At 41.4% G+C, this 23,723-nt stretch overlaps 1 protein-coding gene across 2 annotated transcripts in view; it reads right to left on the bottom strand.

The window, feature by feature from the left end:
• galnt9 (polypeptide N-acetylgalactosaminyltransferase 9) overlaps nt 1–23,723 on the bottom strand; it is a 94,920-nt gene that overhangs the window by 24,221 nt on the left and 46,976 nt on the right. For both annotated transcript variants that reach the window (XM_035166771.2, XM_035166773.2), the window contains 2 exons: nt 21,879–22,076; nt 12,571–12,688 (listed from right to left, as the gene is read on the bottom strand). In XM_035166771.2, the coding sequence (XP_035022662.1) occupies nt 12,571–12,688; nt 21,879–22,076 (316 nt within the window). The remainder of the gene's footprint in view (nt 1–12,570; nt 12,689–21,878; nt 22,077–23,723) is intronic.

Below are 23,723 nucleotides of genomic sequence, written 5' to 3'. Positions count from 1 at the left end.
TTAAGTGTATCAACAGTATCATATATTTTTCTTGAGTGACTAAAAACAATGTAATTTTCGGTTGTGCTATTTGTAACTATGTCATTATTCCTGTATTCTCTTGTCCTGTATTCGCACACCTGCATGCACAGTATGTGACATCTGCCGTTCTGCTCTAAAAACAATGCTTTAGGTAACAGTTTCTCACTTTCCACAATCACACATCCAATAATTGAAATTTTTTGGAGTCATGGTCTTGGAGACACATGAGACATCAATGCCAGTGTCTTTGTTGTAGAACTATAGAAGCATCACTTCATTTACTTAACATCTAGCAACACTGATGTGTGTCCTGTACTTATGACTGCATTTGTAACATGCATATTTCAGTCATAGTGGCCAATGACGCTTTCTTCTTTTTAAAAATGCTAAATATTTAATAAATTGATCTGTACTTTACTAATTATGGCCCAAAAAACATTTAAAAGCTATTCACACTTTAACAAAAGGTCAATGCTCTTATATCAGGTCTTATACTGTAAGGCAAAGTGAAATGTTGCAGCCTCTCCGGCATTCAATTGAATACCACTCAACCAGGTTGTTAGAAGTTTCTTCACAGAACATCATAAAAATCCATTAAATTCCTCCTCTCATTTATTTCTCTCCATATGGAGAATAAGATAATTAGTTAGTCTGTTGGTGGAATTAACTTTATATAAATCCACACTTTACTTTTAACAGCTACTTTTATTTAGTATTCCTTTCAGCTTGTGATTATGGAAATTTCAGGCAACTGTTTCTTTCTATTAAAAAAACATTATAAGTACTGCAGCTATAAGTATATCAACTTATGACTTCTTATTTAAATATTCAATAACAGGCTGGGATGTTTCAAAACCAGGGCAGACGATCATCCCGCAGTGTGACTGCTGCATTCAGAATTGATTCTGAACCTGCATTGCAAACATCAGAACTATGACTAAACTATGACTGCATGTCCTGACTGTGAAAGGAAATGGATATTGTTGCCTCTGTAGGTCAATTACATTATCTTACATCACACGCCTTCTCTACCGATGACACATGATAAAACATTAAATCTGCATTCATCAACATTCAGGCCACTTGAGGGGCAGTGCAATAATCTGTAAACACAACCCTGACATATTATAATCTTATGAAGTTAATATGGTGAAACGTGTCTGTAAACAGCTGCCATATTAGCATTCCTATGAAGTTATGTTTCTGTTCACCACATGTATGAGCGTCCAACATTCACTCTGCTCTCAACTGACTCCAGAGAGAAATATCTGGCTCTTTAGCTGCTGAACGCTAAACTATGTTCACTATACTTGCTAACTTTGATTTATCTTCTGTTTGGTCCTGAGCACATAGTGAACAGTAGGTTGAACATTGGTTTTTGGCTGCATCTGAAAATGACACTGATTCAAGCTGTGAGACTGAGGCCTTGTCTACTGAGGATACTTATAGAACGGATGATTTCCCCTCCACTACAGGGTCGACACCATCTTTTTACAAAAAGAACTAAATAAGCTCAAAGAAGTATGCTGGAACAGCAGGTGGCGATAAAGTCTACATCAATGATCCGTCAAGTACCAGACTGGACATTGTAATCCCAGTAATACTGGGGAGGCAGATGCCTGTGAATGCACTGATGTGGCACAGTTGTAATTAGACCTAGCAGTGCAACAAAACATAGCGCAACTGGTATATAGCCATTGTTGTTGTTGTTTGTAGTGCCTGCTCGGTACACAAATCGACAGTGGTCATGCACAAGGTGATTTGTGACACCATTGTTTCCCAAACACTAACAGTAAGATGGAAAACAGCACTTTGGAAGGCCTTTGTGAAGATCTCTGTTTTAGAGACTTAAAATGCAGTTTGCGTGTGAACGAGAGGCACAAACGCAGAGGAGAAAACTGTTTTGCATTAGTGAGTACAGGGCGTGAACCAAAACAGTGAGCTGAAACATGCTTAAATGGAAGAAACTTCAGATTTCCTTCACACTTCGCCACGATTTGTTACCACAAGTGACCTATTTAACATTTCACATGAGATACTTTCTTAGCATAAACTGATCTAAGCTTTATGTTCAAAAGAAAAACTAATGAAGAAGTGTTGTCACCAGGCTCCAGAGGCAGTAGACTGTAAAGACCAACACTTCAAGTATTCAGAGTAAAGTTAGGCTGAGCCACATCCAGTCACGTGACCTCACACTGAAATGCGCACAGTTAACTTGGAAAGGAGCCATCCACACACTCCCTGTATCCTCTAGAGATAATGAGTCTAGTGAGGTTAGTTGCATCTGGGGACTTGCACACGTCTATGTTTTTAATTGAAATGTTCTCTGCTCTGCAATTTCTTTACCCAAGGGATGTGTTTCTGCAGGATACTGTCCCAGAAGTTCAACCCATTTCAAAGAAATGCAAGGAAATGCTGATTAAGGGTGCAGGCAAACCACCCCGCATATTTATGTCTCCTTTTATTCTTTTTTTTACTGTTATGGAGAGAAAGACGTGACGAATTTAAAAACAAGTATCAAGTGATTTTGTGGGGCACAGTGAACACAGTGTGAAGTGTCTGCGATGTGTTGAATGGTCCTGTGCTGACAAAACTGTTATTAAACAAAGAGAAGACAGCATCTATTAAAACAAGCATGGCACGGCCCTTTTTTTCCCCTTATTTAGATTCATCTCTCGTGTCACTATGCAATGTTTATTCACACCAACACTAATTTCCAGATCTGAAAGCTGTGAATATCACTTGGTAGCAAGTCATTTTTTCAAGCTGTTGGGGGTGAGTGTATCAACAGAGAAACAGAGGCAATGTTATAATGAGTAGGACAAACACTCACACAATTCTCTCCACTACACCACTGTGACATCAGACAATTTCCAAACACTAATTCAGGTGCAGTTGGTTTTTTCTCATGAATTCTAAGAGGATCTCAGATCCTTTTCCCGAGGTGGCGCTTCCACTCCACACTGGTGTGTGAAGAGTTTAATGCACATTTAGTAATTTATGATTTATTGACCTCCATCAGCAAAGGAGGAAATGCTGCATTGACAGGTTTCTGCCACAGTTTACCGTGGTCTTTAATTGACATAAATAATAAATTCACATTTTTACAAAGACAGAAACTAGCCAACTAATTGGGACACAGCATTAACACATAACAGCTATGTAGGAGCTGAACAGTGTGTGTTGGAGCAGGATATAACCTTGCTCACTGAGTCATTGTGTTAGGAGACACAGAGCATGACCCTCAACTCTTATTCAATGCACTTGACTGAATGAGCCCGTGTTAGCCTTTTTAACGGCTGTAATCCACTTTCAAATACCTCTTTACTGAATAATATGATAATTATTTACGGATTTCCTGCGCTCCAGCTTTAGCCCTTCTCCGCACTCTGGCTGCTTTCTGTGCGCTCGTGATTCGTCTGCTCTCAGATTTCTCCTCCGCTCTTGGATTTTTTTGTGAGCAGACGATTCACGAGCACACAGAAAGCAGCCCGAGTGCGGAGAAGAACTGAAACTAGAGCACAGGAAATCTGTGCGAGCAACAATATATCTGAGTGCAAGCACACAGAAGAAGCAAATTTAAGTGGAAACAGGGGCTATTTGAGTGCAAGGGCAGGGTTTGGATTAAAAGTAATACACAACCTGAACATAAATTCAACAAGTCATGTTCTCAAACTGAAAGACCACGCTCTTGAATAAAGATAGGAAAAAAGCTCCATAATTTATCCATTTCATATGTCCAGAAAGTAACTTTGATTATCATGAAATGATAAGACAACCCCAATGACACAACAAGGTGATGTTATCAACCTGCGGGGGGGCTTATAACATTGCCCATTGCGCACGCCAACAGCGTCTTTCCCTTTTATTGTATTCTATACAGTCTCCAGAAACGTGCTAGAAACGTGCTAGTCTCCTCCCCTCCCGTCCTCTCAAGTCTTGTGTGATGATTAGTGATGATTCAAAGCGTTGGGAACTCTCCACCATTGAGAGGCTGCATATGAGCCACTCCCCGCGGCCCATCGTTTCATTTCATGCCTTATTTTCCTGCCTCTCCTCCACATACAACCATAAAATGGAGGACGCTGATGGAGAGATAGATAGATGCAGAGGCCCTTTTAAGCTCGCCTGTCAAAAGCTAATTCCATGAAGTTGCTGCCCTTCGCCTTTGATATGCCTGCTGATTTGCTGGTGCGGCCGAGTCAGCGCGTGCTAGTACTCTTCAAATGCTCTGGCCTTGTCAGATCATCTCAAGTTTTCAGCCGTGAGACGCGAGGCAGATGCAATTACGTGAACAGATTAACTACTGTCACATAATGTATGGGCGTGGGGCTGATGGGTGTGATGTGTGCTTGTTACTGTATTTCCTGGTGATGACTCTGCCCACAGACAGCTTTTGATGCTTATCCATAGAATGCATTCGTGTTGAATGGCAGAAGGATGTGAAATGCGCATCTGAAGTGCTCTTAATTACCTTGTCAAAATGTGCTCCGATGAAGGTGGGAGTATCTGCAGTCACTCCTGAAAGAGGTTTATGATGAAGTTTATGATTCACATGGATACTAGGCAAGCTGACAAGGTCTGTCTAATGACTCATCCCTCTGGCCCGCAACACTCAAACAGCGTCTCTCTCAGATACATGGATGCTCAGGAAGTTGTGTCATCGTCTATGTAGCATGTCATCGTTAAACAGAGTATATATATATATAAAACACGCTTTCCAAAAGTGCATCTGTGGAGGTGTAAATTACAGACATAGCCCGTTTTAACAGGACCTGAGCTAACAACAAGACACGGTAGGTCTTGGATTATATATGAGTAGAACGCTCTGATGCATAAATGCAAAACCATTAACATGTTTTATAATGTCAGCTGATTGAATACCAATTCCACAACAACACGCAGCATATGGAGAGCTGCTCCACCGCACCATATGTCAGCTGTAAGTCCTTCAGTCGCTGCAGTAATTCGTCTGAAACAATACCTGAGTCGTGTACACAGAACATTTTACAGCTGCATCTGTTCTCACTTGTCTCTCCTCCCCGAGACGGATGCAGGCCGGAATGTACAGTAATGAACTATGGAGTAACTAAACCTGAGTCCATTAAGCCTCAACGGATTGATTCAGCTGCTAAATAATGCAGGCATTGAAAAAGACAAATGCCCAATCAATATCCAATGCCACTGTAACCCTTACGCCTGCTCCAGTGATGAAGAGCAGGGGGTTCCTCCCATGCTGGAGCTTGACAGTGTTGTGAGAGGATGAATAAATCATGCACTGGGGATGGGTAGAGCAAACAGATTGAAGCTGTAGTTAAGTCTACGTTAGGAGAGCAAGTGCAGTTAAGAGAAAAGTAAGACTGGGATCAATGAAGCTCTGAATCAAGTCAGGACCTAGATTGCCAAAGAATCCTCCCCCGAGAACAAACTGGAACCAGAATTTACCCAGCAGCTTTTAATTTGTGTTCCTTATTTTGAAAACATGTTGAAATCACATTTACATTGAGCCAAGACTCAGCTCTCTACAACTAATAGAGTCCTGGGTCTTAAAAATATACTGATATAAACTTGGGTAAAATTGTATAAACGTGGGTGGGCAGTGGGTGGGCACCAAAGTCCCTTTCTTTCTGGAAAATTAGCAATTGAAATGATTGTGCAGTATATTTAATGTCAGCTCATATGAGGCCTATAGTCAGCTGCAAGAATAGATTGTGTTGTGAAAGCCTGCGACACACCTTTGACCCCTTCACTTCCGCTCAGATAAATGTCATTACCGACAGCGAACTTGCTAGAACATTAAATTGGATCACATGAAGACAAAAATAGCCAGTGGTAAATACTTTCTCAGTAACTGTGCTGCTTGTTAAAAGCCGCAAGCTAGGCACATGCTTGCTGAGGAAACGATGAGGGTTGCAGGAGCACAGCTGCTGCAAAAATGTAGATACTTTTCCGAGAGCACAACTCGATCACCAAAACAAGAAGGCATGCAGGACATGACCTATTAGATGAGTGTGATGGGTCACGTCGCAGGTCATATGTTAACGGGTCTGTGCAGGTCCGGATTTGACTTGGAGACAATTGCAGGTAACAGGTCCGTTTTGCAGCTGCAGGCTTGAAAAAAATATGACCCCTGCAGGAGTACAGCTCTCTAAAAGATTACATTTCCAAAGTGGTTATTTATGCAAAAGTCAATAAATAACTCTAAACCATGCTATTGTTGTATTGTGGTTATGTGAATGGTGCCTGGTCCTTGGACTGCAACAGCATTCCTTATTGTGGCATTTAACCAACAATTCTCTCTGCTTATCTGTCTCCATTTGCTAAAAAGTGTAATATCAGAGTTCCTCTGAGGCCTAAGATTAGTTCTCATCTTTGGAATGACTCAGCTTGTAGGAGAGGACTCACATATGGTGAGCGCCCACTGTCATTTGCTGCTTGATGGACATGGGCACGCTGCTGATTCTGAAGCTGCCAGAATGGCTGGTGCCCACAGATGGCTGGGGCTTAATGCCGCCACATAATGACGTCCCTGCCCTTTTCAAGGTGACTGCTCTCACAGCGGAAGGGCTGCGGGTAGGAGGTTCTGAGGTTCGGTCGCTCGTCGTGATTGGTTGAATGTCTGTAAAACTGGACAACATGATCTGACTGCTCCTGTATGGTGAATACATTAGACAACCCCTCCCCCAAAACTATACCCTGTATGATCCTGTGGAAGAGACAGAGTGGAGCCCTGCTGTACTGTCAGGATTCTGCTTCCTTTCACGAAGGTGCAATCTGAAGAATCTAACAACCTTGTGCTCGCAACATAACAAAACACCCTTTTTTCTTGGTTAATATTTATATTTATTTCAGGGTTTGCATTTCCCTGCAGCTGAGTCACTGTCATTACGCACAGGTCATCAAAAAATCTAAACACAACCTTGAATGAAGGTGAATAATTCCTATAATTACAGACCACACTTTCAGAGAGTGCACTTGAACTTTCATTCGACTTGAAGGAACATTTTCATTTCAGCACAAAATCTTTTTCTTATTTCTCATATTGTATAAATTGACTATAATAGCTGTGTTAGAAATATTCTAATAGTACAAATCCAAATTGGCTTGTGTGGTTAAACAGTTGTGTTAAAAGTGTCCAAGTTTGTATCAGTGGGGCAGCTGTTCCCAGAACAAACTGGGAAACATCAGACAAAGAAACATCAGACTCTTTCTACCAGCTGCTTTGAAGCAGCACCTGTTATTGTGCTTCCTGAAATAAAGCTCACTGACTCATCTCTGAGATGAGGCTTTTTTTTTTTCATGAAGCAAAGTTACCATCTGGAAAAAAGTGGAAGTAGTGGATGAGGCAAGCAGCAGACTGGGTTTATTGTCTGCTTGACTGGTAACTGATGCATCTTAGCCAACAAAGGTAGTTACAGTAAACACTAATCTACAGTATCTGACCATAAATAAATGTGCTTTGTTACCAAATTACATACTGTACTAGAGTAGGGATTGCAATGGATTTGGGGATGTAGATGTGGTAAATTTGCCCTGGACATCACAATACCTTCTGATGTCCAGATAAAACCAAACCAAAACAACTTCAAAAGATTGAACGTACACATAGTTCAGCCTAAGTGGTTATAAAGGCTTTTGACTCACGCACTACAGCTCTCTACTTATCTCCACCCTAAGGATGGAGGACCTGGGTGGTGTCTGAGAAGAATATTTGGGCCCTCTCTGATTGTAGTAGAAAATAGCGTGAAGGTTTGGATGTTGACAGACTCCCAGGATTTTCATGGCTTGGTGTTAGTAGGCTGATCTGAGCCTTTGACTGTACAGTCAAGTTAACCAGACTGTAGCAGGAGGCTACCATGCACTGCATGATGGGATAGAAGCTGCACTTCTCGGTACACACCAAAGGTTCTGAGCCTCTGCTGCTGCACCCTGGAGCAAATATCAGCAGGAGCCTACCTGTTCGATGGTCTGGTCATGGATGACCACTAGGGAGGACACTTGGGGTCAAAAAATCATCTCCTCTGGTTTAGTTAGCCGATAGTTGTTTAATTTTGGAATATTGGCACCATTAGAACGAAGCCGATTAAGTTTTTTCTTTTCTATTAAGTTATATTTCCAATGTCCCCATGGATGTACAGATAATACCACTGGATTTGCTTGATACTGAAAAAAACTTAAAACCATGATGTTTCTCAGGCAGGTTCTGGATTAACACGTTTATTTCTTTCAATGACTTCAAAGCAGTTTTATAGACACTATTTAGAAAGGACATTTAAAATAACAACAGCGCTTCTGCCCCTTTCACCTGACGCTTCATCTTTCCCTCACGTATAATTTTTACCCGAAACTGTAGATATACTGAACTGTTGTGCTGTAAAATGCCATTATACCACAATAACTCTGCTTGGAATACAAAGGGGACGGCGTGAAGTGTAATTATGTCCCACTCCTGTCTCGCTGCTGGTATTGCTGGAGTTTAATTAGCTCAATTCTCCTCAGTACAGAGAGATCACGACCAGATGCCTCGCGGCCAAACCCAGGTGGTTATTGAGACACGACTTCAAAGGGAAATAAATAACAGAATCATTATTTGATTCATTACTTGTGACGGGAGTTCTGAGTGAGTTTAATAAATGTCATCGAGACAAGCCGGCCACCCTGTGAGATCACAGAGTTTCTCTGACTGAGTGATTGAAGTGTTATGGCAATGAGACAGGTTTCATAAAGCAGTTTGGATAATTTCCTGATGCTTAAGTGAGCACATAGTGTGTGGGTGAAACCATGTAGACTCAGATTAGATGTTTTTTTTTCTCGGCAGAAATGAGGTTCCCATCGTGTTTTGGCTCAATGTTTATTAACCTGAATCAGTGCACATCACTGAAAGTTGTGCCAAAGTAAAATACGTACTAAAGTCGGATTAAAGGGAACAGACAGGACTTAATGTCATGATTCATGTTTTTATCTGTGATTATCGACTGTAGGTTATTAGGCTTCTTGTGGATAAAGGGTGAGATAAACATCTTCAGGCCTTTATAAAAAATCTGTTGCTGCAGTGGCACAAACATCTTTATACCTTTCTGAGTGCATGATTTACCAGGTCTGTACTCTGTATGTGCTTCCAGGGAAGAGTCATAGCCTCCCGCTCTGACTCTGCCACAGACAAAGGCTCTCGCCATCCTCCACCTCAGAATGGAAACATCCCAACTTTAAACAGCGTTACAAACTCGCCCCACGACTGTGTGAAGACGTTAAGCTTGCTCTAATGGTGCAGGTGCTGACTGACTGATATATGTTTTTCCCTCGTGGGCTCACTGCCCCCGAGGCCGTTGAGTACTACAACCGCAGCTGCACAGTTTGGCCAGACCACATGCTGCAGTGTGTTGATAGGTTACTTATAGAGCGTGTCAGAATTAATACTGGTTTTGCATATTAATTTGAATACTTTAATCTGGTCCAATTAATGTTTTATTTCCGCCACAGTCATGATGCAACATACAAATGAGTGGGTCGATTTTTGTTTACCTCCTGGAAAAAGAAAGCATACCGGGAATCAACACAATTATCATGCTGAAGTAAAACATTCAAGTAAGACACAAGATTGTTTAATTAATTATCAGTTTTCTGATGAAAGAATTGACAGGACGAGTTTGTTAGTTGCATAGTATAACTAATTTAAATCTGGAACAATATTTGCATTTACTTCATATTTAATTACGTAAATAAAATGGTTCAAATCAATGATCATTAATGTTTTTCTTGCATTTCGCCCTGCATAGGCAAACAATATATGTATAATATAAAAATAGCCTTTGACAACCTCAAGAAAAATATATAGTATAATATATTGTAAAAGTACAATCAGTCGAACCAGTTTATAATTACACACCAATGCACAGACATCAGAGATTCAAATGATTTTACCCTGCTCTATACAGAGTGATCAAGTTTTAACAGTATTGTATTTTATGTACAGAAAGGCCTCTCTCCACATCAGGTCTCAGTGGGAAGAGCAGCAGCTGCAGGGATGACCCCTGATAGATTTGATGTAGTATTATATTTGCGGAGTGAGTCTTCACAGTATAATACCAGTGCCCACAGGAACATTGGAATGAAAGCTAATGTCTCGGCCTCCTGAGATGCTATATCAGCAAAGACTCAGCAAAGCAGGAGGGGTTGGAGACACATTACGAGGTAAACTCATATTGACACTTCTAGCAGAATTTATCATTTCTGTCTCCAACCATTTTTCGATGTTTGCACACGGAGTGTGCATGTAAGCCAGACGTTCTTGCTCAGATATGACATTTACAATCATTTACCATGGTGAGGATATTACAAATGATTCTGTTCCTGCGTGTGGCAAGAGGAGATGCAATAAGAGTGAGAACACATCCACTTAGGTGTATTTTATCTTGCAATGGTATTGATGCTCACACTCAATGCAGATGTCAAACCAAGAATCCATGAGTCATCTACCCTTCACTGCATGACGCTGGGAGCATCTTTTACATATCCATTGTCTTTGTCTCCACAGCTTTATCCCCTATCTGTTCATTTCTTTTCATTTACAAGTCCTACCTTGTAAATCATTTCACACCTGAACAAACAGGAAACTGCGGCGAGTTCTATGATTTATTTTCCCTTCCCCTGGTTTCATTCTGTTCCTTTCCTCTCGGAAACAACACCACACGCAGCCCTCTGCACCGAATAATCAGCCCTGCACATCCGAGCCTTCTTTCTGCTCGTAAAAAGAGGCCAGTTCTTTGTATCCCAGCTGCCTTTCTAACCAGAGAGCGCTATAGAAGCCACATCTCTCAGTAAATAATAAATATGCCATAACCTTTCTGTGTGAACCCAGCCTTTCATCAGCCCCCTGCAGTCAGATGGTAGCGGGCAGGCTCAGCTATTGTGAGCAGCCCCGGCTAATTGTTAAACATGTTCTTGTCAATCAAGCTTATCCCAAATGGCAACTCCTCAGCCGGCACCACAATGAGCTGCCTGAGCCACGGTAGCCTTAGAGGACTAATTTTCGTCCACTCACCAGCAACCCATCTCCATTCCATTAGCGGCCGCGCTATATGAATGGTGGAAGCTGGTTGTTGACTGCGGACCTATTCAAGCTTGTGCATGTGCTGAATGGCCCCCTCTCCATGGCATGTGTTTCATTTCCACACAGACAGGTCGAACAGGAGGAGAGGTAATTGTGTTTGTGACGGCATTGTGTTCGCAGACGGAGAGGCAGATTCTCTTCACTTCATGGATCAAAAAGCTACAGTAAATATTCACAAGCGTCGATGAGGAGCACGTTTGATTGGGAACCAAAACAAGTTCGCTGTTACGCTATTTCACAAAGCTCAATAGAGTTGTTCCAACTTTATTTAGCTGCTGCAGCTGAATTGGTCTCCTCCCACGAACCTCGTCTAACTCAGTTGCATGGTTTGTTAGCTATATATAAGCAGTTCTACTGAATGACAAAGCACTGTAACCTTGGGGGAGGCCACTGGGGGCTGGCACAAAACACATAATGCTGAGTTATGACTCTTTGATAATGGCAAAACAAGCATCAGATAAAAACATGAGACTCTACACTATGAGTGTCATTATTATTATTGATTGCACAAGAAAAGCCCATGTTATTGGTGCAGGGGAAGCAGCCACTCCATGTGGAATAATAGGAGGCTCTGAAATGGTCATCAACAACTATAAATGTCTCTGGCTTCAATAAAGCACCGCAGCCATCTGTAAACTAAGATCCATTTCTCTGGCCTTCGCTCAAGTGGCTTTTTCAAAGGCGGCCGACACTTCAGAGGTGTCGTTGAAACCATCTCGAGATTCTGGAATGGATGTGGGGGATGTCGTTAAATGAAGGAGTGGGATCTCTCAAGCATTTCTCATTCCAATAAGCCCAAGGAGTGCGTTTAGATTCACAATGGTTCCACTCGGCTAGAGAGAAACATTTTCTGAATTTAAACGCTAACCAGTACTGCAGCAAGCCCCTTCGCTCACATGAAGCGTTAAATTCAACTCAAAGCAGCAGCAAAAGAGATTTACATTTTCTGTATACAGGCTTTAGAGCCTTTGGGTTTGCAGAAGATTTTGCATTAAGGAGATTTTTATTTTTCTCTCCCCAAATCCCATCTATGAAATTTTGCAAAGTTTAATCATGGCTTCTGTTTACGCCCCTGGGTTTTGTCTGTTAAGCTGTTGCCCTCCAGCTGGGAAACACAAGAACATTCCATCATAAGCTGTTCCAAAGTCTGATTACAGATTTCACAAATCATCCCAACCAGGACTGTTCATCTAAATGTTACTCCCTGAAATATGGGACTTGTAATTACGGGTTTTTTATGTGTGGCCTTCCTGGTGTACAACAGCAACACAGAACCTTCCAGCTTTAAAAGAATGCCTCATTAAAAAACTTTTTCTGACAGCAATTCTCTGAGCAATTCCACCATTGTGAGTTTTAATTCAGGTTTTAAAAAGGAGAGAAAAATTGCAGGATATCTATCAAAATCCCCTTCTGGTTTAAATCCTTTCTGTGGTCCTTACCCGCATGCCCAGCTCGATGTTCTCTCCTCCGTAGACCTCCATTCCCGGATCCAGCAGACCGATCTCACCAAAGTACTCCCGGTCCACCACGAAGGAGCAGCCAATCATAGCTGGAGTTCTGCAGGAGCAGAGAGAGAAAGTATCTTTTGAATATTATTATTCAGCCACTAAACATGTATAAACCCTCAGAGAACGCTAAAAAAAACAGATGCAATCAAAGCATCTCGGGTTTTATGAGTTTTCTCTGAATCAGAATGAGAAAACACATCAAGGATTAGTTGCAGCCTTTCATGTGTCACAGCACAGTCTTACGATTTATCAGTTCCATCAACTTAATATAAATATCCAGATATGCTGCTGTTTTAATATAAAAAGTTCCAAGGGTTTATCCATGCACCGAGTTGTTATATGTTTTTTTTTTTTAAAAGCATCTTTTAACCACTTATCAAGACTGGAAATCTCATGTAATGGAGATACAATTTGATTTGGCTGAAACTGTGGTTGATGTGCAACATAGAGGGACTAGTCTGTTTCAGTTGCTTTAGAATGGCCTGTACAGTATATACAAGGTTCAGATAGAGCTGCTATGCTGGAGAGATGATGAGGAAACACTGTGCCGTTGTTATTAACTTCTTAATATTCTTTTATGCTTTCTATTGAGAGCAGAGTGGCTACACTGTGAGTGACAAATGTTGAAATGTTAGAAGGATGCATGAATGAAAACAATCTGACGTTGTCATCAGCCCAGTTTAATTTAAAATGCAGCCACTGTAATTGAGACAGAACTGCCTTTTATTCAAAGACAATGCACCGGGAGGAACTGGATTTCTATGTATCTATCTCCTGCTTCCATTACAGGATGTCAAGTTGTAGCTCAGTGATAAAGTAGCATATTCCTGCCTTATAACCCAGCCAGACTGGTGCACCGATGCATGTTTAATTCATGTTGGGGATCTACAGTATCTGTATGGGTCAACTAACCCTCCTTCATGATCTTTTTCTCTAAGCAGATAGGGCGACTCTTGCGTTGCTTCCTGCAGGAATGGAAATTAATTAAATTACTTGCACAATTAAATGCCATTTAACTAACACACATAAAAGACATAAGAGAGGCAGCGAGAGATAAACAATGCACGAGTGGGTGATCACTCGTGCAGACAGGCCGACTAAAACTGAAACTTTTAACTGGTAAATCATTTGTTATGCTGTAATTACGTGTAATTATCAGGTTTGTAAATGAAGTGTCTGAAACTGCACTGCATCCTGCAGTCTGTGACTGCCTCATCCACCACACATCAAATATGTCATGTACGCAGGTCTGCTGCTTGAAAACTGTGTTAGGAATTTGTTTCAAAGGTTTCAGCAGACAGTCAATTACTTACCCATCCAGCAGTAATGGATCAATATTAGCATAATTTTTAAATATAGGACAAGATGGTGAATGTCCCTTGTACGTTTGAAGGTCTTCTGCTCAACTTAAGTTACCAACTACCAGTAGATGTTAGCAGGTGTTAGCGGCCACCAGCAGACGTCAGGGACAAAACTAAAGTTGTGCACCTTAGCTTCATCAAATGTTTTGATCTTGTGATCACCAATACAGGCTGAACCTGAGGATACACTGAGGCTAAAGGTAAATCTGACTGGCTGATGGCTTGTATAGCAACACTATGAAAGCCATGTGTCCCGCTCAGTAGATCAGACATCATTACCTCTATGCCTTTATAACAAAACACTGTCCCTATGTTGTAGTATGTTCGTTATCTAATCATCTGCCTACTGTATGGTGCAGTTCATGTAGTGTAAAGTTGGTTTATCAGAGCTTTTTTTTTTGCTGAAAACAGTTGCTGGAGATTTGAAGTGAAACACAACAAAGTAAAGTCAAGTTTTGGGTAACAAAACCAAAACAATTTGCTGCAAGAAGCTAAAATACTCCATATCACTGAGGGGAACTGCAGGGGTGAAGGATACAGCGATTCTTTGTGTGTTCATCATTATGAGCGTCACCTTTTGTATTAGTTCAGCTTCTGTAAATGTCAGATTTCTTACCCAATGTTTTAGCAAAAAGACCTAAAACATACAAACAAGTCAATCTGATGGAGCAAGAGAGTATGTTGTTTTCTTTTTTTGACAAAAGCCAGTGCTTACTTTCCACCTTTACTAAAAGAAATGGTCCCACTTTAGCTGCTGTCTCCCCAGGGCTGCATCTCAGTTCTATTATCTGTCAGGTCCTAAGTGCTCTGGGACAAAGCCCCTCAAAAAGCATTACATCCATACAGAGGACTTAGCTCTGTAGCTTTTTTTCTTTAAAGTGACTAATGAGTGGTTTTATTCTTCCTTCTAGAAGGACACTCAGGGTAACTTCACCATATACTATTACACGCACACACACACACACACACACACACACACACACACACACACACACACACACACACACACACACACACACACACACACACACACACACACACACACACACACACACACACACACACACACACACACACACACACACGGAGAGGCACATGTGCATCTTCCACTTCAGTTTGAGAGACAAGGCAGCGGGAAGCACTTTAGTGGGAGCTGCATTATGATCCATTGACTGTACTAAAAGGGTGCACTGAGCCATGCAGGGTGTGAAACAACAAGAAAAGTGCTTTTTAGGTTAAGAACCCATTAAAAACCCTGAGAGTTATTATTGAAAATCCTGGATCTCTACCAAACTAATAGAGATGCAGGGTGACGTGAACCCACTTCAACCAGTCATGTCAAAAATAATGTCAGGACATTTTAAAGAAACAGTGAGAACGCTTGTGTGACCTTTTGGCTTTCTGGTGATAACTGATTCAATGTTATAGCTTAACCAGCAGGCAATTAGTAGGGGGATGAGGGGGGGATGCTGTCCCCTTGAAACCAAAATACCCAAAACACCTGATGAACTGTCATTCTGCGTCCCCTCTCAGCCACCCCCCACCCCCCATCCCCTACAAGATGGCCCAGGTAGAGAATGTGTGTGAGCAGGCGAGCCTCCTATAGTTATTGTTGATAACTAAACTGCCAGATTTGCTACTTTTAAAAGTTGAAACGTAATGGCATCAAAAAGGCAGGAGGACAGACCGCCCTCTATGCCTCTCTCTCTCTCTCTCTCTCTCTCTCTCTCTCTCTCTCAAACACACTGACCATCTGTCGCAGACACATCGACCATCAGCAGCATACTCTTGCTGTACAATATTGTGTCAAATAATCATAATTCAATTGAATCTTGAATGCTAACACTCCTCGAGGTAATCGTGTAGTGCTCTCTCGTTCTCATTTCTCTGACGTCCAACAATTTGTAGTGTTGTAGTTAATTACTCTATCGCTTCTGTTCCACACTGAAAGTATCTTACATTTATCCGTGCTTGCTCTCTTATACACTCGTCCTACCTGACGTAACCTCAAACAGTCTTGTTTAAATTATAAGCTGTTGTCGGGGAGCCTTTCAAGTACCATTATTTGCACTGGCTGTGCAGATAAAAAAGACGGACACAGCACATACTCAGCCCCGCTCACCCCATCCTTTCTCCTCTCTTGACAAGTGACCTACCTCGCTCGTCTGCAAACTTTGCGCAGCCCTTTCTGAACGTTCCCTTTGGTAAGAAGAAAGAAAGAAAAAAAGCTTCCTGGCAACATAAACACTGAAGCACAGACTCAGCGCCTCAAGACAGATGCATGTGATGATGAAGATAAAAACCTTTGGCTGACCACATTGAATTATGTAACAATGCTTTTCAACACAAGATGAGCTATTATGCTGCAGAAGTAACCTCGTCACATCAGTGGTAGCAATAGCGTTTAAATGGGTTATGTATTGGTGATGTTTGGTGGAGGGAAAAAGTCAATTGCGGCACTAAGGCATGAAAAAGCAATTACCCCACTGGAGCCAATTAACTGAGGCCAATTACATGAATAATTGCAGCCAGATGTTCCTCCAAGAATTCACAAAATAGAGACGCTAAATACGACACAGGTCTACTTTTGGTTTCAATCATCAAATAGCAATGATTTCATTCCTGATTTGATGTATCACAGCGATGTTCAACTATGTACAGAGAGAAATAAGAAGAGACAGACATACCAATTTCCCAAACAGGAACTTTCAGTAGATTTTGATGCAGTGCAGCTCATTTCCTACTCTGTGTGACCCTGCCATCAGTTGTGGGTGGAACATGACACAGTCTCCAGAGGCTTCTTTGTAATATTTTGTAAGTGGAAATGACAAACTGATCCATTGTTCTCTCTCCGTCACTTCTCTCTCCTCACCTGCACCGTCGTTCTGGCCTTTTGTGCACAAAACATCACACAGCCCAAACAACACAAGGAAATTATAACCGTTTGTCACAAAATAACGTCTGGCTTGCATTAGATATCGCAGACTGATGCTGGAAATCTTCCAGTGGATTTGTCCTCTGATGCCAGTAGGTTTAGTTATTTTTAGTGTACAGATGGTTGCACCCTTTAACTTTGCCCCAGCAGGATCATTTACTTTCAGTATGCAGTATGAACATCTGATACATGGATGCAATTTGGCAAGATTAAGACTTTCATTTAGCTTTGCTTATTTTTCTCCCAGATGAGGACACCGCTGTAGAAACTTTGAAACACACATCTGTTTTTTCTGTGACCTCTCATTTAAAACTGTGCGACAGCCCAGATGTTGGTAGGAGAGAAAGTTTCAGACATATAAATGACATTTTTGGTGTAAGAATTTATTCTTTAAGGCATTTGACTAATTCCACAATATCTTGTGGGTGGATTATCAAATGAAACTATTGATTTATTCTCCCAGCATCATCAGCTGTAATTTAAAGTGCGGTAAAAACCTTTAGTTGTGTTAGATTTCTCAATGTCTTTTTCTCTGAGGGGGAATATTACACTCATTTATGGTCTCCTTGCACCATGATCTGTTCTCAAATGCAGTCTCAATTGGGACATCTTCAAGTATCTGCCAAGGAAAGATGTTTACATTGAAGTATTTCCCTCAAGGACACCCAACAATAACTGAATAGAGTGCTGCACAAAAAGATTCATATCTGATGCTCAGATTTGTCTAAAGGTGATTTAATCGCCATCATTTAAGCCATTAACAGATCAAATCGATTTTGAATTTGAGCCATCTATATCACCCATTTCCTTGTAAGAATTGGGTCATTTTGTTTGGAAATTTCAGGCTTCCTGTTCTGTCCCTCCCATAATCTCTGCAGCTGGTCTAGAAAACCTCCTTTTTTTTGTCCAATCTCTAAAATGGCAGCAATGCTCTGCAGTGTCAGAATGTGAGCTTTGTGCAGCCTTGTGCCCTTTCACCGCCTTTGTAGTGGAATATGTGCAAGCAGCCAGAAGAGGCTTTAAGACTGAGACACCGACAGGCCACAGAGCTTCTGCGGTTGATGCACAGCAAGCTTGAGGAAATAAGTGGGAGAATGATTTCCAGTAGAAATCCACACAGCCGACACACTTCAGCTGGCCCTTGAGGCGATCTGTCCATTTGCAGCAAACTGTCAACAGGGAAACACAAAGCAGTTGTGCCGTGTCGGAGGCTCTTCTCTGGTCTTTTATCTCAAGTCGAGCCATTGATGATCAATAATACATCAATTTCCTGGGGTATTTAGTTCCATAATATAAACTGTCACCACAATATTGTTCTGTATGAGACGTCCTGTATGAAATGAAAGCGTTGTTATGCAGGACCAAGCAAGTTAATGAAACTGGGCTTTGGAATTCAGTATTTGTTGTTGCCCTCGGCCAAAACACAGCGGTATGCGTGAATGTTTTAGCTTATAGTGGTTTGGAATATTACAAGACATTCTGGCAGTAAGCGTCAGTATGTTTCATGTCTGCAGCTTGGCAACAATGCATCAGCCGAGGCTTTAAGTGAAACAAATCTACCCTATTCTGACTGCAGCATCTGTTCAGTTTCGCCAGTGGGGTTAGGACTAACAGACAGAGTTTCCTACCTATTCCAAAGATTCAACTTGAAATTACTGCAGAGCTTTTGAACACCCATCAGCCGGTGTTCAGCCGCAGCTCCTCAGGCAGACGCTCCCAAAGCGATCGGGCTTTCAGCTGCAGATCCACCGTCAGAGGAGCGACACTGGCTACTTCATGAATGTGATCGCTCTCACTTTGACTCTATTTTAGCTTTATGCTTATTTATTTTTTATGCTTTGTCCTTGATGTTGTTGTTTGTTTTCTGCCCTTGTTTTGAGTTTATCAAGTTGCTTTTTATTTAAAGCTCTGAAACATTTCAGAGACCTTCGGCTGATAGTGAGATGCAGCTCTGTTGGCAAGTTTCAAGTCTCATTTATCTCAAAACGTATGCTTCCCTAACTTAACCACGTCTAGCATAGCAGATAGACAGTCTTTCCTTTTACTAGTCCGGTGCAGTGTCTGCTCTAAACCTGCCTGTATGAAATGGACTGTGTGGTTTGGCCTGTGGTAATTCGGGTTAGGGCTCAGTCCACGGAACCCTCGAGCTGCACCACCACTGCTGTACAAAGAGCTGTTTATCCAAAGTTTGGTGAAACTCAACTCTGCAAGGCAGATCCCAGAACGAGCTGTTCTCGGGAAACGTCACGTGTTTATGAGTCCCAGCGCCCTCTATAGCACTAAGGTTTATTAATAATTAAACATATCACATTTCCAAATCGCACCAAATTCAACATTGCACTTTCTTGGGACCTTTACAATACCTATAGCAGGTGAGAATCCGATAAGGTTCCTCAGATATGCGTTCCACATACAGACAGACAGAGATTTGTGGAGTTATTAGATAGATAAGTCATGGTCACTACACATCTCAGCTGCTCCACTGATATATGTCCATGCTGTCGTTGACCTCTGACCCCTCTGGACTGATAATGTTTAGTAATATTTTTTTTATTAGCCATGAGTCCTAGACACACGCTGAACGGCCTCCGGGTCCTGACACTTAAGCTCCCTATGGGCTGCCGGCCATCTTTGGGCCATCATCCAGCCTCTGTATGGCCAAGTAAAAAAGTTTAGGTTGGGTTATAATTTCTTTTAGAATTGCAAAAATATTCTAGCAAGAAAAAGTTTGCAAGGATGTTTCATCTTCAGGTCTAAAGATTTTATACCATTTGAATTGCAGTGGCAAAGCACACAGCTGCATTTGTAATCCAGTAGCACCATGAATATGGAAAAGATGAAAACCAATAGTTGAACTACTTCATGCTGTCTCTTGCTTGACCTCAAACTCTTGGCTCCTGCACTGGCCTTGACTTTGCAGCATTAAAACGTACAGCTACAGATACACTTTCTCCATCCAAAGAAATATATGAAATGTTTGATCGTTGTCCTTCAAAAGTTTCTAAATGCCCGTACCACAACACAGGTCAGTCACCACTGCTTATACATTTTCCCAGTGCTGTTTGTTTCCTGGCACGTCCCACTGAGACGGATGCATTAATGCATCTCATCAGAGGGATCAGAGCTCAGGGACAGCTCGCAGAGTTAACCCTGCACCTGGCAGACGGCTCCAATGTGTTGCTGAAGGACATTTTGATAGGCATGGCCACATTTGCTATGTGCATACACTGAAACTTATCTTTGACTGTTATTTATTCCAGACTGCAGCCCAGACAAAGATATTGAATGTGGAAGAATATCAATAAAAGACAGCACACCCATTTTTGCAGCTACCCGTCTCTTACTAATTTTTCTTTAGACATTTTCCAGTTATGGTTTTCTCTTTGTGTCTCTCCTTCATGTTCGGGCAGGCTCGGCCTGGCTGCCTTGGCAACAAAATCATTGTAATCTTCTCTGTCAAATGACTTAAGATTTTTCCTATTGTTATGGCAGGACCGACCGTTTCTGATTTGAGCATTCAAAGAGGAGATCCCGGGGGGGGGGCAGCACGCCTCAAGATCCCTTAATGTACCACATGTTGAAAATGTAGCTCCCAGACTTGTACTATTCACACTGATTAGAAAAGTTGGACAAAGCAAAAGTCTGAAACGTGCAGCTATTGCAGGGAATTATCCATTCATTATTTTAGAAGGAAATAGTGGGTGGTCTCTCTTTCTCTCTCTCTCTGACACTGCTTGACTGTTATTATTAGTGTTATAATTATTATAACTACCTATCATGATTATGACAATAATACCACTGCTATTAACTGGTGCTGCTTTCATTAATAACACTATTATTATTTCCATCATAACAACCAGTCTGACAGCTGACGGTTGCACAAATGTTCCTGGTCTCTCTCTCTCTTCTATATCCCTTCTTTTCTCTTGAATGTTTTAATTGACTGTTAAATCTGTTGTTGTCTTCATAAATTCAGTATAACTGATGTCCACTCGGTTTTTTACACTGTTAAGCTTCTGTCAAAGGACTCAAACCCTTCTGCACATATTTTTAAAAAACTCCAGGGGCTCAGAGGAAATAATCCCTTCTCCACTTTCTGGACGGGTTTTGATATGAAACATCACGTGGCTTAGCAGTGACTTAAAAAGTAGTAGTGATGGGAATTAACGGAAGAATGAGAGAAAAGTATTTCTGCTTAAAAAAGTATACTGCTTAAAAAGTTTAGGTTTAAAGGTTTTGTTTTTTAGAGTTTTGAGGACCGAAAGTATTTTTCCTATATAATATTCTTTGTATCTATCTAGTCAGTGTCATGTAGGTAGATATGTTATTGCAGATAAACGGTAACCAGAGGGTCTAACCCCATTTCCAGAGTGGATCTATTGGTTTCAGTCACAGGAGAACAGTTAGAGGTGAAGGGAACTGCTTTAACAGTGAGTTTAATGATCGCAGATAATACTTTAAACCTCACTACATGGATTCTGTAGTTAGTTCAGTGGCTTATCCTGACCAGACAGATTGGAATAGAGGACAATTTCCATGCAGCACATTTACTCCCCTGCTCTTCTCACACTATTAAAATCCAATATGATTTTACCAAGGACAAAACCAATTCAATAATTATACGGAAACATGATACAAGCCCGAGCTCTCCACCCAACAGCAGTGGTGTAATGGAACGCTCTGCTCATATTCGACACACAATTACACACGCATGACTGTGGCCTTGTGATCCTGCATCAAAATGAAGATAGTCATCACAGTCATGGTAATTAGACAGCGCTCTGTGGGGAGGCTTTATTTGTGTGTTTGGGTGGCACCCTGGACTACAGAGCACCTTAGTTTGATGGCTCCACACATGAATAAGTCATATCCCGGGGGCCTATCCATATTTCATCAAACATCCTCATCCATAATGAACGCTGTTCACCAGCCGAGGCCCTCACCTGATAGGGGCTGTCTCATCGCCCTTGTCCAGCCACTCCTGCGGCGGGATGATGTACATGCACCACAGTCCCCAGTTGTAGCCGTGGGCGGCGTTGGCGTACTGCTGCACCTCAAACGTGTTGTACTTGATGTTGTCTATGGCGGGCAGGATGATGCGGGTGTGATCCTCCTTCATCCGGGTCAGAATAGGTTCAGCCCTATGGATTTAGAAAAGAGAAAGAAGTTAAGAGAAGTTAAGTGCAGACTCTTCAACTTAAGTGCGCAGGAGCTGCAAAGCAAAGCTGCAAAAGGTGAAACAGGAACGAGAGAGGAGAATAAAGCTGCGAATATTTTAACTCTGAGGCTTGAAATACTAATATTGCAACAAGAACAATTTGGTCATGAGTGACTCAAGAGGTATTGTAACTGAATATGAACGTAAAATAAAAGAAAACCGTGAAAGTGCTTTGACAAAAAGTATGGTGCAGGAAATCCACCTTGGAAAAAATAAAATAAAAGACATTAAAAAGAAAGGCATTCACTGTTGATCCAGATTCCACGATGCCAAGAGCAGCTCTGGATGACTGCATAACATTTCTCGAGTTTTACTCTGCTGCAACATTTACACAGGTTTTCCCGCCATGAAGCAGTCTGTCAAATCAGCATTTATTCAACGCTGAAAACGATTGCCAGCAGGATCCGATCCCTTTTTGCGAAAATGAATTTTTCCTGCAACAACAAATAACATCGTATCATATTTTATCTCTCCTACTCATGAAAACGAAATGTCAAAATGTGACACTTTTCCAGCCGAGAGACGTGATAACAGGTAAAACCTGATAAAGCAAAACACATCAGGTGCCGAGAGAAGCTTTCTTTATCCACGCTCTCTCTCTCTTTTTCCATCCTCTGTGTGAAAGGTTGCATGTTAGTTTGTGAAACAGCCTTCCTCTGCACAGACATTATCTCATGGCTTTTGCTCAGGGGCTGCTTGGCCAGCACATATTCTTTTAGAGCGCATCAAATCGAGAGCAGGGGCCATATTCACAAAACATCCTGGGGCAAAGCGTGGCGACGAACAGGCCCTGTCTGTTGAGAATAAACACCTTTAGAATGAATTAGCAAAACAGTTATATTTCAAATGAAACTTGTTTTTTAGCCTGAGTACAGGAATCATTTAGCACCAGCTCTGGGGGTAGTTGAGAAGGATCATCGCTAATTACTGAGAGCGGTCAATCTATTAACCAGGTCAGTGGTGTCAAAAGATTAAAAGGCATTAACCTTTTTAAATAAATGTCTAAAACCCGTTTGAGCATGTTGATGAGTGTGCAGTGTTCTGGCTGTTAGAGAGAATTCGACTTTGCTTCAGACAGTACGCTTACTTCACAGCCCAGCGGTTCATTTCCTATAGATTTACTCCGGCTATAAACAAGGTAGCATTGTGGATGATGATAAATATGTTGACAGCAGTGGATGCAGTTGATTTCCAGTCTCCTTTCAACTGTCAACACTGATTTATTTCAAACAAATAGTTCAACATTTTGGGAGGTGTGCTTATTGCATCTTGTTGATTTAAAACCATGCACACACAGAAATGTAAAAGGAAAACAATGTGGTTTTATAGGAAGTTACTTCCTGCCACAGAGTCTCAGTCAGTGTGTCTGGCTTCAAACCTAAAGACATGAATTAATTGGGTCATTCAGTTTCTGATGTGTATGAGAAGATACGATACAATACGATAATCCTTTATCAGTCCCACTGCAGGCTAATTGGCTGTGTTAGAGCAGGAAAGGGGATAGTACAAAATTAAATCAGTAAAACTAATTAACAGATAAATATACAACATAAACAGAAATTATAGGAAA

The sequence above is a fragment of the Hippoglossus stenolepis genome, chromosome 9 (assembly GCF_022539355.2).
Source record: "Hippoglossus stenolepis isolate QCI-W04-F060 chromosome 9, HSTE1.2, whole genome shotgun sequence".
Lineage (NCBI taxonomy): Eukaryota > Metazoa > Chordata > Actinopteri > Pleuronectiformes > Pleuronectidae > Hippoglossus > Hippoglossus stenolepis.
The sequence above is the reverse complement of the archived record's forward strand: the minus strand, read 5'-3'. Positions and strand labels throughout refer to the sequence as shown.